Here is a 15690-nt window from a genome sequence, read left to right on the forward strand (position 1 = left end):
TGACACAGTGAGGACGGCTTTAATCTCTCTCCTATGACTCTCACATGATGAAGAATTCCGAGAGTAGCTCGAAACCCAGGGGATACACAGTGCACAGCCTTTATCCTCACAAAAGCAGCAGCCTCAGTGTCACTGCTAAAGAGGCAACAAGAGCCTTTCCTTTTTGGCGATTTTGAGGCTATCAGTATGAGGGGGTACATGGCATCAGTCAGGTCTCCATTTTCGTGGATGAAGAGGAATGAAAGCCAAAATGACGAGAAAAGTTTTCTCATACCAAAGGTGAGGAACAGTACTATATTCATGTTTACAGCTTCTTCCAGATCTTAGTGAACCAGAAAGTTCTCTAGGGGAAAACTAGTTGAGTACAGCAAAAGGTATGGTATCGCAAAATATTTAAAAATCTTTGAAAAAAAGATCGGAAGTAAATCAAAGTACAGAGGATCTGGTACATATAGAACAGATGGCCAGCTGGTCATACAGCCACGGAAATTTTTAATGGAGAAATAGGTTGAAAGATAATAAGATGACCATGTAGAAATATATAGAATTGTTGATATTATTTGGTTAAATAAATAGTTATGGTTTAAGACTAGGAATCCATGTGATCTGTTTCTTTCAAAGTACCGAAAAAGCAGCAGCAGCCTGACTATTGGAGTATAGAGACTGCAAAGTGATTCTTTCTAATTGACAGAGCTGAGCTAATAGAATTTCTCATGTTGGACAGATTACAGTATTTCAAGTAGGGAACTGTGTACTGTAAATGTCAGCGTGCGTAGGATGCAAAGGAACAGGTAAAGGTGAATTAGTTTCCCTCTTTCCCTCACTCCTGAACGAGATTACAGTATTTATTGATGTCAGTGATAGTCTGGGATAACTGGGAACCCAGAGGACCTTGAATAATCTTCTCAACATAGTAAAACCATTTTAAACTCTTTCAAGTGTTTTAGTTAAGGGTTTTTTCCTTCTTAAAGGGAGATGGAGATAAGGAGCCATTAGGCGCTAATGCATACACAGACCCTGGAGAGAGCTATGAAGGACGGATGCAAGACCAACAATCAACATCCACCCACTCTGACACAGAGGGACAAACAGAAGCCAGGGCCTCTCCATTCTCCAGGCTGATCGAGAGAGCAGGACTTGGGGGTCAAGGCAGACCCAAGAAGCCAGCACTGTTGGACAAGACAACATTGGAATCACAGGACTTTGTTTTCTTTGGGCCTCCAAAGGATCACAAACATAGCAGCCTGACCAGCCGCTGCCTGAAATACCTCCTGTTTTCCAGCAACTTCATCTTCACCCTGTTGGGCTTGTTGGCTCTGGCCATTGGCCTCTGGGGACTGGTAGACAAGGAGTCTTTTTCCCAGGAAAAGATTGGGCATATTGGAACTGACCCCATGTTAATCTTTGTGACCCTGGGGCTGGTCCTCTCACTGCTGTGCCTCACAGGCTGTGTGGGCGCCCTGAGAGAAAACCAGTGCCTACTCAGAACCTTCGCTGTGGGGGTGCTGGTCCTTGTGACACTGCAGGTGCTGTCCAGTATTGTGGCGTACATGCTTCGCAACCAGATTGAGGGATACCTGCGCAGTGGCATGCTGACCGCCCTGGGACGCTATCAGGATGACCTGGATCTGAGGTTCATCATGGATGAAATCCAGATAGGACTGCAGTGCTGTGGGGCAGATAGCTACCGTGACTGGGAATTGAACATGTGAGTGCATTCACAGCCACAGCTTTCCTTCACAACACAGCTGCACCTCAGGGCTGTAGGAGAAGAATTACAAGCCCTTAAATTTGTACATTTAGAAAAATATAATGAGTGCTTTTCTCTTCCTATAGAAGGGTTCAAAGTGTATAAAACTCAATGCATTTTTTTGTAAAGAACAAGTACCAGCATACTTAAGCAATTCCGACACCCATTGTTAAAAAAAACTGAAAAAAGACAGTATTAGTATACCATAACATCTCTTTAACATATGTTGTTACATCAATGATTATTTATAGTCTTATTAAAAATGTTATAAATGGATGTCAATTTAGCCCATATTGTGCAACAGAACAAAATTCCTCAGGAGCTACATGTTCTTCTAGAGTTTGCTCCAGTGAAACCCTTGACTACATCATTGAATCAATTGGTTTCTAAACTGATCAAAATGCCCACTCAATGCCCTGTTTCCATGTTCACAAGCTATTGTTTTCATGGCTGAACATTGATGCAGGAGCAGGCATGACAACTCATAGTGTACGGTGTACCGCTCTCCATAGCAATGACATTTGTTGTGACCTGTCTCCATTTCTCATCTTCCCAGGTACTTTAACTGCTCTGCCCCAGGTGTCCAGGCTTGCGGAGTGCCCGCCTCCTGCTGTATCGACCCACTGGAGAATGGCACAGTGTGGAACTCACAGTGCGGTCTTGGAGCCAAGCTGCTCGATGAGTTCTCCGCTCAAAGCGTGATCTACCTGGGTGGCTGTCTGGGTGGCATCTCACGCTGGATCAGGCAACACACGGGCATCACTGGCATGGTGGGCATTGTTCTTCTAGGGGTGCAAATCCTGAGCCTGTTCATTGCCATGCATTTGGTGGATGATATTCAGAAGAGCAAAACATGCTGACTAGCCAGCATGTGATTACCTTAGCTGCCATCCACTAGAAACACAATAAATAGAATAAAAGAATTCTCTTTGTCAGATATGCTGCATGGGTTATGAAGTCTCTGCACAAATTCTCTGTGTATTCTGTTGGTGGAAATGTCGTTTTATTTTCTCTACAATCTAAAGGACTAGAATTTTAATGGAATTTATAATAAACCTTTGTTTAACAAGATTGATGAAGATTGATGAACTGAGAACACATTGGTATTTATAATGACAACATGCAGAGTACCCATTTATACAAGAAGGTTGTATTGGAGCAATGTGAGTGAAGCACAGTAGTGTTACCAGTAGTGTTACCATCCTGTAGACTGATCTTGTTATACCCCAGAAGCTGAAGAATAGTGCTATGGGAAACCTATGAAAACCAGTTTGCTACTATAAGTAGTGTTGCTGAGCCAGTAGGTGGCACTTTTATCTGTGAACCAGAATTTCCCATCTAATGCTCCAGTATGGTGAAGAGAGAGAGTCTTTATTATCCTCAATTTGTTTTACAGCAGCAGAAATATAAAGAAAAACACAAAAATTAACAATTTTCACATACAGTACATGTACAAGAATCATCTGTTAAACAGGGTTAAGGCCACAGGTATAAATGAGAAGTTAAATCTGTTTGTTTTTAGATTGGAAAATCTGTATCTGTGCGAGAGGAGTGTAATTTAACTTTGTTAAGTAAAGGGTGTGAAGAGTCCTCTAGGATGGGATATGTTTTACGCAAGACTTGTGACTGACATGGAATAGTGCAGAATGATCAGCACATCAACATATTTGTGACATACAGTAGATTGACAATGTTCTCCAATTTGTTCTTACTCCTCAGACTCAGATTCCCAAACCAGCAGATCAGTGCAAACGTTAAAACAGTTTCAATAAAAGACTGCTTAAACATGATCAGCAACAAATTATCAATCTTAAATTGTTTAAGCTTTCTTAAGAAAAAGAGAATCTGTTGCCCATTTTTGTAAATAGAAGAGACATTTGCCTCAAACTTTAACATGCAGCCTAGAAAAGTCCCTAAATACTTATATTTATTCTTATATTTATTCACCATTTCCTCTGGGAAATTATTGCAGGTTTGAGTTAGGGTCTGAGGTTCTGAAATCAAGATGAAAGGTTACACTGTGCCATCCTTCAGATGAGGTCCTGTCTACTTGGTCATTACAAATCTCATGGCACTGTTTATAAGAGTGTAGAATTTGGTCCTAAAGTTCTGGCTAAATGTCACTGTGAGTTTGCACAATCTGGCCTTCCAAACATTTTCCTTGCTCAAATGGTGATAGTTTTTCACTTCTTCACCTGTAGGCTGCAGAGTGGCTGCTGTGTGTCACTCAGGTGGGTGCTGCACTTCAGCGTTGAATGAAATGGGTTTCTTCCCAAAGGTAAAACACATTGGGAACATTTGGGAAGAAAAGACAAATATAAATGCAATTACACATTATAAATGCAGGATGCAACAGCTGTGACTCTCCTGGGAGATATAATTCCTAACTATAGTTTTTATGGGTTCTTTTTATTTGTTACTATTTTATTGATTATTTGCTGTACTAGCCTTTCTTGGTGGCCATTATGTGTACTGTGCATTATAAATATTTAAATATATATTTATTCAATGTACTATCTTAACAGTGGAGGTGCTGTATGTCCTGCCTGGTATTGATTATGTAAACCCAGGAAGAATGTTTTCAGAAAGCTATATCATGACTGACACTTGAAGATGTTACTTTCATGTGTTTTTTATGCACAGTAGCCTCAGCTATTGCAAATACATACTGTAGTATGAGGGAGGAAAAACATTTGTTGTAAAAATCAGTGAGAATTACCGGTGTACTCCTAGAACTGACTGCGCAAAAATATTTCTTTTGAGCATTAGTATATGCCCATTTTTTCTGTGTGGAACATGAATTAACAAAAGCAAATAGCAAGAGAGATATTGTGGCAAAAGTTGTAATGTTGAACTTGAACTAATGTTGAAATAAACACATGCAAGATGCAGACGGTTTATTTTTCCTGTTTTTTTCAAGCTTTATTTTGATTTGATCCTGTAGAGAGGACATTCATTCACTTTGGTTTCTGATGACATGGGAGCACTGCCTTTGCTGAATAACAGTGGTTCATATTGATGGATCACTCCTAATATCACCCACAATGCACTGCAGCAGAAGGTGTAGTCTCTTTTCTCAGTGACAAGAAGCGACCAATTCCACAGTCAGCCACACCAACTCCTGCAGATTGTTAGCACTGGTATCAGTATACAAACTGATCTCAGGTTGGTACTCAGCGGCTTGAACCCACACATTAGAATAAGAAAAGAGAAAAAGAAAGAACTGAAAATGAAAAGGTAAAGTTAGATGGAAAAAAAGGAGAGCCATAAAAATAGAATCAAATGGAGAATAAAGTTCAAACAGTATAAGAAAAATAAAGCGTAGATGAAGACAGTGCAAACTGGTGCCACAATGTTGCATAGCTCTGTTATATTCAAGCCCCAAATTGCTAATTTAGCTTGAGTTCAGCCAAACGTAAAATGGCCTTGCAGTACATGCTTCAATATATAATATGTAATATATAAATATGTAAAGGGATGATGCATGGTAGAGAAAATTGAATTTATTAACAGTGAAAATAATATAGTGAAACAAAAAATTAAAGAAAGTGACATGCAAAGGTAAGTAACTGAGATGTAATAGAAGGGACAAGAGAAAGATTTTAACAAAGACGCACCCTACAACACAATACACGTACTGTACATGGGACATACAAAAATAATGATCAGGCAGTGGTATAGGGGCTGAGGTGCACCTGGGCATTCAACACAATGATACTAGGCAAATAGAAATGAAATGAAAGGTCAAAGTGAAAACACAAGCTCAAACATGCAAAATAGGGATACGTGCAATTTAGAGGGAAGCATGCCAGAAGCTACACATTAATAATCAATGTGATGACACGGGTATAAACATGCAATGACAATGACGTGAAGCTACCTGAATACTGAAACACATGGATGACAGGAGGACAGCTGAGATGATTACAGAAGATGATAACATACAGAAGAAATGTGCAATGGGACACAAAGATGGAACACCATAAAAGAAAGGGAGCATGCCAAAAGAATGAAATGAAGGGAAATGAAAACAGAATCGAATGGCCACTAAGGGGAAGGTGAGGGTGAGAAGAGAAAACACATTACAAGACAGCATAAAACTGTACCTAGAACTCAGTGCCATTCAAAATCCATTAAAAAAGATCAGAACTGAGAATAAAAAAACACAAAATCTATAGCTATAATACAGTAACTCTTATTAGCAGCTTCAGAAAATGTTAAGAAATAACCCACTGCTACACAGGCAGAGGATCTCAGCCGTTGTCAATATTACCCGGCTGGAGTGTGAACTGGTACCTGTGAGCAATGGTCTGTTTGTCCGTGTGTAAACGTGCCCAGCTACGCACCAGGATGGCAAAACCCAGGACGTTAACAAAATGATGTCCCTCACGTACTAGTCTTCCATACAGTATATCACGTATCGCCTTCGCACTTTAATTTAGACTTGGAGAAGTGTCACATATCTGTTGATACCAGTGCTGCCCCCATTTTTTACAGGATAAATGATTAAAGACGGAAAAAAGGGAAAAAAAATACGAGGGCGCATCAAACAACATTGCGTGTGTACAAAATAATGGCGCTAGGTTTGCAATGAAAGCTTCAGCGAAAAAAAAAAAGAAACAAAAAGCCTTAATCCCTGAGTGTGTCCATATTTAGAAAATAAAATTAATAAAGAATAATAAAACAAACGAGTAATAAATAAATACAAAAGATAGAAACAGAAAAGGGAATTAACAGAAAGGTGAAGAGGAGGTGAAAGAGGATGAGTTCGGTACGGTGTGATGTGATGGGATCCTGCTCCGGTTGTGGAAAAGTTAACCAGCGCGGCGGGGATATCGGCGGCGTCTCAGTGAAAATTACGCTAGGCGACAATCAGCGAAATGTCCCACCTCTACAGGGCTCAGATCTTTTTCTTTTGTTAGTTTGGGTGGGTTTTCAGGGTGTCGTCGAAAACACAGAGCTCATGAAACGACCGCGAAACGTTTCATGGGTTTTCTCGCTTGTTTTCTCACAAGAGGCTGCTTCGCTTGCGTAAGTTTCACGTTGTGTTCCCAAGAAGAAAAAGGAGATAGGAAAAGGGGAGGAGATGAGAAGAGACCAGAAGACCAGGTTAGAGTGACAGAGGACAGACAGGAGAGAGATGCTGGCTGAAAGTCCCTAGGAAGACGAGAGCAGTAGCAAGTGAGATTGTGAGAGTGAGAGTGTCTACAACCATGAGCAGAAACGCATACGTATTTTGGCGACAAGAAGTAGGCAAGAAGAAGAAAAAAAACAGAACAAGAAGAGGAGGACAGTCCTTAGGATAGTAGAATTTTTTGCAAGTATTTTTTTTCCATTTTCCCATTTTTTTGTTCATTTTTTGTTCCGTATGATAGCTGTTCCTGTCGGGTCCCAGAAAGGACGAGGTGAGGGCGGCGAAGAACAGGGGTGCGAAAGGAGAAATGCACAAAGGGTTGTGGGCCGTCCAAGAGGTCTCAGATGATGCCGTACTGTGCCAGTTCGTGGAGTTCCAGGTGACTGAAGGCCTCCCAGGGGCAGATGACAGTGATGTCTGCAAAGCAAACCAACAGCTGTCAGGGAAACATGCAGGTCTTTTCATGACCTTGCAACCTAGAAAGTGTGGCTCAGTGTAAGCTGAACATACTGTAGTGCACACTGGGTCTCTTAAGACGAGCCAAAACAAACGCCACATGGTTTCCAGTCACTGTTAGTAAATGGTGATATACAACAATTACCCAACATCCAGGGTATTTGCTACCTGTAATCAGGATTGTCAACAGGTGATTTAGAAAGTGGAGGTAAAACGGAGTCTGTTGCTATTGGTACGTAGTGTATTTACAATATGTTGTTACATTAATGGCCGGTGCGGTGGCTCCGCGCCTGTGGCTGGAAGGTTGCTGGTTTGTATCCTGTGGCTGGCAGAGGAATCCTACTCCATTGGGCCCCTGAGCAAGGCCCTTAACCCCAGCTGCTCCAGGGGCGCAGTACAATGGCTGACACTGCGGTCTGACCCCAAGCTTCTCTCCCTGTCTGTGTGTCTCATGGAGAGCAAGTTGGGGTATGTGAAAAGACAAATTCCTAATACAAGAAATTGTATGTGGCCAATAAAGTGATCTCATGTCATTAAAACTCACCTGTGCCCAAACCTTCCATTCCAGGAATATCATCTCCGAATCTGCAATAAGTGAAAGATAGTTAATGGGCAGAATTCCACAATTTCATTTAAATATATATTCAGCCTAATGTCAGTGAAGCACAGCATTAACAGCAACATGTTGTAGTTTGCTGTGAAGTAATTTTAAACTTTTAAAGATGCATATATACTGTAGGAAAAGACAGAAACCAGATGTAACAAGTAAAACACCTAACCTTTATTTTATTTTTATGATTTTATATAATTTAATTTATCTCTTGGATGGAATTTTATGATCAGAAATAAGGAACTGATTTTGAATTGAAATAAAAATGTCAGAATAGTGATTGCTAGTTAATTCTTACACATACATAATTACAGATCTTATGTCTGAAAAACCCTGTTAGTTAAACATGTAAAATATAAATTGACAGATATAAAAATGACAGTTTTGTAATGTAGACAATGGCTTAATTACAAGTAGCAGTGGGAAGAGTAAAACAGGAATTACTTGTTACTCTGCTGTGTTGTAAATTAGACATGTCTTTTGCCAATGGGCTGCAAAAGTCATTTTAATGATTAACTCATGCAGAGATTAATTTCACATTGAAAAGTAACAAGAAGCAGAAAACACAAGGTTCTGGTTGTTTAGCCTCCTTCAGCTGTTTGGAAAGGGTGCAGGAGAACAAAAGAGGTCAAAATTGGCATAGCGGGTGAGAAACAGTGCCCTGACGGAAGCAGATCTAGAGGAAACTGTGAAACACGGAAAGAGTTTTCCTCTGCAGCCTGGATCCCGGTCGCCATTCAAACCCTGTTACAGAGTCATGTTGCATACCAATCCCAGTTCCCCCTTTGACAGCAATATATATGACAGAAAGACAAATACTGCTATGGGCAGGGGAGCCACAACCCATCGCAGTAAGTAACAGGTGGGCACAAGGCAATGTACACCATGGACAGGATGCCGGTCCATCACAAGGCAGACACATACACAGCCACAGACGTGCACACACTCACACCAGGGCCCGTGTTCCCAGATGTGCAGGAGGAAGCCCATGCAAACATGGGGCGAGCAAACAAATTCCACACACATAGCACCCCAGGTTCTGGAATTGAACCCTGATCCCCAGAGCTGCAAGGCAGCAATGCAAACCATTGCACCAGTGTGCCACTCAGGACTGTTTTAAATATGTCAATTCGATTTTCTTAGCTTGAGTCTTTTACCTATCTTTAGGTCTCTCTTAGCCGTCTTTCAAGTCATATGCATCTTCGCTGGCATGTGCTGTCCGTGTTTGACATGGAAGGATCATATAGCTTAATTTCATATAAAGGAAGTCGTCTTGAACGGACCCATGTAGATGCGAGTACTTACCCCTGGATTCCTTTCTTTGGTGGCTTGCTTTTGAACTGACGAGTCTGCCTCTGCTTGAATTTGGGGGGTCCCTTGCGTGGTGTAGCTGGGCCACCACTCACCCGTGTGGCGGACTTGATCTCTGGCTTGGGGGGCTCCAGGTTCATTGCGGGGGCTGGGAGGGTGCCGTCAGATTGTCTTGGGGGTGCAGAGATCTGCGGTGCTCCTGTCGGAGCACCTGCAGTGGACCTAAGTGATGTTTTTTGAGCCGTGTTTGTGGTGTTTGATGTTCGGAACTGGGGAAAGAGAGAGACAGGCATAAAAAGATGACTGAGGTTACAACACTCTCAAAAGTCCTTACTATAAGAGAAGGAGAAATAATACTATATTTAGACACAATATTTGCGTGTTATTTTCATTTGAAGACCTAATGGCTTCACAAACAGTATTTTAAAAGCTAACATATGTCCCAGGATTAAAAAAATAATTAATTAAGAACGAGACAAAAATAATGGTACAGAAAATAAGAAAGTTATGTCTCTTCTTACTGTTGAATATTGTAAAGCAGGGGTTTTGCTAATTGCCTGTCTCCTCTGAAATGTAGTCCTCCAGACACAAGATGTGAATTTAATCACCACAATTTGCAAATTAATTAGCCATCTTTAACCAGTATTTGTATTTTGTTTTCACCTTGAATTGACAATCCCATTACTGCAAATTGCAGATTAGCAGAATTCTTCCAACTGTGACGAGCATTATTTGATATTTAAAAATTAGATTAATAAACTTGCATTTATTTTATGTCCTGTAAATATATATTGTCATTATGCTATGAATGTCAGAGAATTTCTAGGTTTTGTAAATGTAGAAAGTCCATAACTGACTCTCAGAATGATCAAATTGTTGGTTTCAGAATTGTTCTTCAGGGAAGATCATTCAGGAACCTAGGCGGATATTAACAGGTTTCATAATTAGATACATCAGATTAATGGTATTTGGATCATTCTAATTGACCTGTGAAGTTCACGCTCACACATAATGCAGAAAACAATGTTTTATAGATGGCAGCGTGTCATCTTACTTGACTCAGTACATCCACCATACTGAGCTCAGTGGAAAAATATTAATCCTCTTCTCAATAAAGGATTAAGAAGTTTATTTATAATAAGACATCCCTGGGTGTTGTTTGCTTCTTGGGGATTGGCTGTGTGGCTATCATAGCGATGACCCAATTTCTGTAATCTCCTCCAATGGAGTTGCTTGAATTAATTGCCTTCCCTTGACTTTGCCATTGAGCTGGGTTCATACATAATCCTATTAGAACAAGGACAATTGGAACACAAAGAAATAAAAACTAAGTATACTTCCTTTCCATTAACAAATATACCAAAATCTTTTAAACAGCAGCAGAAAAGAATATGCACTATCACTTAACTAACAATTATTTTTGTCTTTTGTATCATTTAACCCCCTTGATGTGTATTTATGGTCACATTTATATGCCCCTGGTGAAAGGATGGTATTGGAATATTCAATAAAAACAATTATTTATATTCCATTATAATATTTTAATAATACTTTCTGTCAAAGCAAATACATTTTGTTGCCTTTCAAGAAAACAAAATCATAAATGCAGTTTACTATCCTGTAATGTATGTGTGTATAGATTACAATATTACATGTATTCACCTGAGTGCTGCCTGTGTTTGTATTTAGGATTAAATTAATACGAGTTTGTATGTTTGTAACATTTTAAAAAATGTTATTAATAATGGAAAAATAATATAGTAGTTGTAGAAGATGATTAAGATTATGCTTGTATTACAAAATTGAAGTGCTACTTGTTCCATGGGTATCATTGAGTGCTAAGGAATTAAAACTGGTTTAAAAAGTATTCGTGTAAATTGCTTTTTTAAATTAAGATTATGACAATTAAATTCAAACACTTATACTTAATCCAAAGAATCTCTTCATTTTCTTTTACAGCGTCAAGCTCTTTGACCAACTTCAACAATATTATACAAAATTGTTATATAAAACAATTGTACAATTGAAAACATTGTCAGCCATTTCTGTTGTCAACATACCAATCTTCTCAGCTACAATTTGCTTTTATAGAACTTTCTAATTCAGATGAGCAAGAATTTGAACGTTCAAAGCAGTAATAATGTAATTAACTGAAGACAAATTTGGCTTATCCACTCCTAGTGAAGCACCTAGGGAAATCCTAATGCATTTCATTGTCTCTCTTCATTCCCTCATCCACCCAAAAAGCCTTCAGAACTGGTTCACTAAACTGGCCATTAATTCCATTCTTCAGCATCACCTGTAACAACAGCTGCACACTCAATAAAAGGAAACTCTTTTTGTGAGATACAAATCTTAGCAAGATTATATGTCTACTGTGGAACAAAAAATACGAAGTAGTAAGAAGGAAGAAGACTTGGCACTTGTAGTTGTTACTGACTAAGGTCAGAAGGAGAAAAGTTAAATGATGTTTATTTAAAATAAAGCAATGCCAGTTCAGTTGCTACCACTATCTTTAGCAATATTTATAAACAGGCATATTGTTGATAGCATAGCCCATTTGGAAAGCCTTACCTCAGATATATGCTAGATCTAGTTTCTGTTGTTGTGGTCTCTATGGTTCTGAGTGCTACACCCTCCCAGCTTTAATACCTGTACATAAGATGTGCTGAAGTGTCAAAAATCTCTCTAAATCTCTTTAATCTCCAAAAGATGCTCTTCCTGCACAGCTGTTTACATGGTAATCTGAGTGACACATGCATTTCTCAATTCAATTTGCATCCTCGCACTATAGCCCGACAGCACAATATTGTATCCTAATTTTAGGGCCTGTTTAGTTCAGATCTCCTTACACTGAGACAATTTAGCCCTGCATGTGGCTAAACAGATTATAGATGTCTGTTCCATTGTATTTTAGGTGATCACTTTGATTTAATGAATTTGCTGCATCTCCTGCTGTTCCTTTTTTCTTTGTTTTTATGTTAAGAACGTGCTAACCAATATGCAACGTGACCTTCAGATAAACCAAGAGACCACTGGGGCTCCATTTTTAGTATCCATTGCAACTCCCACCACAACTCAAACATTTTTTTCAGTAGCATTTTCTTTACCACTGAAAATATCAGGAACCCCTGGGGAATAACAGCTTGGGAATCTGCAAGCAGCAAAACCAGTTTGAACAGAAGTTGGCATACATTCCAATAGGATTTTCACATATTTGCAGTAATAATATAATTTTATCAGGATTGGCTTCAGTTGGAGCTATGGTGGTGCTAAAAGTCTGTGGAGTTGGATTGCACATTTTAGTGGTTTTCAGCAGGATTGGAATAAAGGAATTGTTTGACTAGGGAAGGAGACAGAAGGAACAGACCAATTCTGTCTCATGTTCCTGAAGTATATATATTGTCTGCCACCAGGAACATCTGTTTCTTTGACCGGGGGATTCTAAATATCTGCACACTGAATGCACAACCTGCATGCTTTACACAAAGAAATTACATACTGTAAACTGTGCAAGACATAACAAAACTCCCTGAAACTGCTTTTATGGACTTTTCTGTCCATAAATTTCTGTTTAGCCCCACTCCTAAAGAAAATAATAGATTTATCATAATCCATTTCCTTGACAACCATAACTGTTTCAATGTTATCTCTCTTCCTTGATGACAAAAAAAAACTCTTTTCCTCATACAGGCACATTAAATGTAAATTCACTGCCAGAATTTGCTTAAAACATGAACGTGCATTGTTTTCTCATATACAGTATACTGCATAACTATTACTGGTAACCTGTAGGATTATATGGAAAGTGGAAAAAATCTCTGAACTATTAAAAGAAGGAAGTCTACATTATTACTAATAAGTTTAAACATTTCACCCTAGAACCCTTCTCTTTACTCAAACCCACTACATGCACACCCTTCAGTTTCCTAGTTTCTCCAAAGAAACATTAACATTTTCATTCCAAGAGGATTTCACCACCTTTTACGTGAGTATTTACTCAACTGGTACCTGCTCTGCCTTACTGTGTACTTATGAGCTCCATCTTTTATAAATAATCAGATGTGACCAAAACAATTCACAGCTTTGAAACACTTCAACAGTGAGAGTTTATATAATCCATGCATCTGATAAAAACCAACATGCTCCACAGTAAGCCTATCCCAGTCAGTTCCATCTAGTTAATCTTCAATAAATCTCAATAAACAACCCAACCTGGATCACCTGAAATGTTTAAATATTATGTCGGGCACATATCAGGAGATGATAAATGGAAGCTGGATGCACATTGTAGCATGTTGTTATCTTGACATGGTTTTTAGTAATATGCCAGTAAGGCTGCCAGTAATCTGAACTCAGTCCCAGAAAGTACTGCCTGAACCAGTGCTGCCATGTTATAAAGCATTTGGTGTGGAAGAAACACAATACGTTCTATCCCTTTGGACTTCTCCCATCACCCAACTGCATTTGCATCTTGGTGTCACTCTGAAATAGTTCATGTTTCAGGTCTTTGTATGATACATCCTAACCCTCTCTAGTGTTTTATCCCAGAGTCTCTTACCCTCTGACTATCTGGGTGCAACCTTGTGCAAGGAAAAATGTTCACAGGCAGAATTTACTTAATCCCACGAAGTTTTCTAACATGAGAGACAGAAAATACCCAAAGTAAAAAGCACAGTCTACTTCCATTGACCCCTAGGATTGCATGGAAAGTGGACCAAATTTTCTGAACTATGGACACAGGCTATTTGGTTACATATAAACTAAACACTTCATCACCTACCTCATCTCCTTACTCAAGCCAATTGAATGCAAATATTCAAGCACAGCCTCTTCTGTCACTTTCAAATGCCACTACACTCATTCTTCCGAAGTGTACAGCTACCCAACTTCAGTTGCATCTGTTAGTCTCATTCCGCCGGAGTCAGCTTTTTGTTCCCTTGCGCGACCCAGAGCCTCGGACTTACCGTCTATGCGGTGGTGACCATTTGCCAGACAAAGGCGAGAGCCCAAACCAGCTCTCACTGGCCGCGGTTTGCTTCTCTAAGCTAGGGTTGCTCTGAGCATGGAATCTGGCCTGCCTGCCTCTTATACCCGTGCTCGTAAGGAGATTAGAAATGAGCTGCCTATGGTGTTGATCCGCTGTCATCACTACTGATACCAACAGCAGGGAGAGATGAGGCGAGGGCGGGGGGGGGTTGTAGGTAGAGCGCTGGTTGTACGATGAAGGACACTGTCATCTTACTGGCCTCAGGGTTGGGTCTTAGAAGTAGTGAAGCTGCTTTTCCACCATTGTTTGGACAAATAAAACATTGAATACATTGCCCTAAAGACAAAGGGCTCAAATCACACCCTGCTGTGTGAATGAACAGCTTGTATTATTGATACAGGAAAGAATAGGAAAGAGACCTGTCAGGTGTCTTTGGGCTGTAGATTTTTAACAAGATGTATTTCTGGATACAGACATTTAGAGCTGTATTTTTACAGATTTTGACACTTTAGAGTTTGGAATTGCAGTATAATTTAAAATGTATCTGTTTATGCCAGATACTGTATCTTTATTTAACACTCTGATAGACAGTGGAGAAGGCAAAAGTACACACTCATTTTATGTGACATTCAGTTGATGGTGTAAAACTGTGAAGTACTGAGCTTTTTTTCTTTCTTTGAGGCGTACTTAATGAATTTGATTTTTTAAACTTTAAGATAACACTTATTGTTCTTTTGTAATTTTGTTTCCCAGTAATTGCAGATGAGAGTACAATTTTAGCTTCTCTGTATATGATATTGATCAATTAATTGCTGCAGTGCATGGCCACTTTAAGCAAAATCAGTGAATAATACTTTAAAAGCTTGACATGTTTGTGCAATATTTCTTGTATGTTTTTTTAGTGCTTTTACACCCAAAAAATATATATTTGAGCTTAGTCTTAAAATTGTATAACTGATAAAAATTGTATTAGTTTATTAGTAAATCAAGTCAAAGTCATATATTTCGATTGCATTTCTTTAGCCACTTATCATTTTGTAACATGAAATTAAATCTGACACATCAAGAGAAGCGTTGTGTCAGGTTAAGATGTCCACAATCCCCCTAAAAAAAATTGCCCCATGTATAGGAAAAAATGGTTAAAAAAACTGATTTTTTTCTGTACAGATTAATGGTTCTCTCTTGTAAGGTCAAACCATATTAAGAGATGGTAACACCAAAACATCTGAATTAATGTTATATATTAAATTTTTTGGCAGAGGTAATTTTAACAGCCCCCCCACACACACATGCCTTTGAAAACATAGAAGTTTCTGTGCAAAACTTCCTGGGTTTCATTGGTAGCAAGAATTTTCTGGAAAACTCTAGTGTTATGTGAACAGGTGTAGAAACTATTAAGAACTTTTATGTAATGAAGACCTTCTGCGAATGTATTAGGA

At 39.2% G+C, this 15690-nt stretch overlaps 2 protein-coding genes across 3 annotated transcripts; one reads left to right on the forward strand and one right to left on the reverse strand.

Annotated features, from left to right (window-relative positions):
• The first annotated feature begins 186 nt into the window (after positions 1 to 186).
• On the forward strand, positions 187 to 4638 carry tspan10 (tetraspanin 10). Its single transcript, XM_088927185.1, has 3 exons — positions 187 to 279; positions 972 to 1708; positions 2307 to 4638. Exons 1-3 carry the CDS (start codon positions 187 to 189, stop codon positions 2608 to 2610), a joined length of 1134 nt encoding a protein of 377 aa, XP_088783311.1. The 3' UTR covers positions 2611 to 4638.
• Positions 4639 to 4646: 8 nt separating this feature from the next.
• On the reverse strand, positions 4647 to 14338 carry pde6gb (phosphodiesterase 6G, cGMP-specific, rod, gamma, paralog b). Of its 2 annotated transcripts, none has more exons than XM_088927186.1 (4): positions 14229 to 14338; positions 9256 to 9530; positions 7885 to 7925; positions 4647 to 7301 (listed from the first exon to the last, which is right to left on the reverse strand). In XM_088927186.1, the coding sequence occupies exons 2-4, from the start codon at positions 9399 to 9401 to the stop codon at positions 7225 to 7227; spliced, it is 264 nt and encodes an 87-aa protein (XP_088783312.1). In that variant the 5' UTR covers positions 9402 to 9530; positions 14229 to 14338; the 3' UTR covers positions 4647 to 7224. The 2 variants fall into 2 exon arrangements, with proteins under 2 accessions (XP_088783312.1, XP_088783313.1); XM_088927187.1 differs by having other exon boundaries at positions 14045 to 14322.
• Positions 14339 to 15690: the final 1352 nt, after the last annotated feature.

The sequence above is a fragment of the Atractosteus spatula genome, chromosome 11, assembly GCF_055471065.1.
Source record: "Atractosteus spatula isolate fAtrSpa1 chromosome 11, fAtrSpa1.hap1, whole genome shotgun sequence".
Lineage (NCBI taxonomy): Eukaryota > Metazoa > Chordata > Actinopteri > Semionotiformes > Lepisosteidae > Atractosteus > Atractosteus spatula.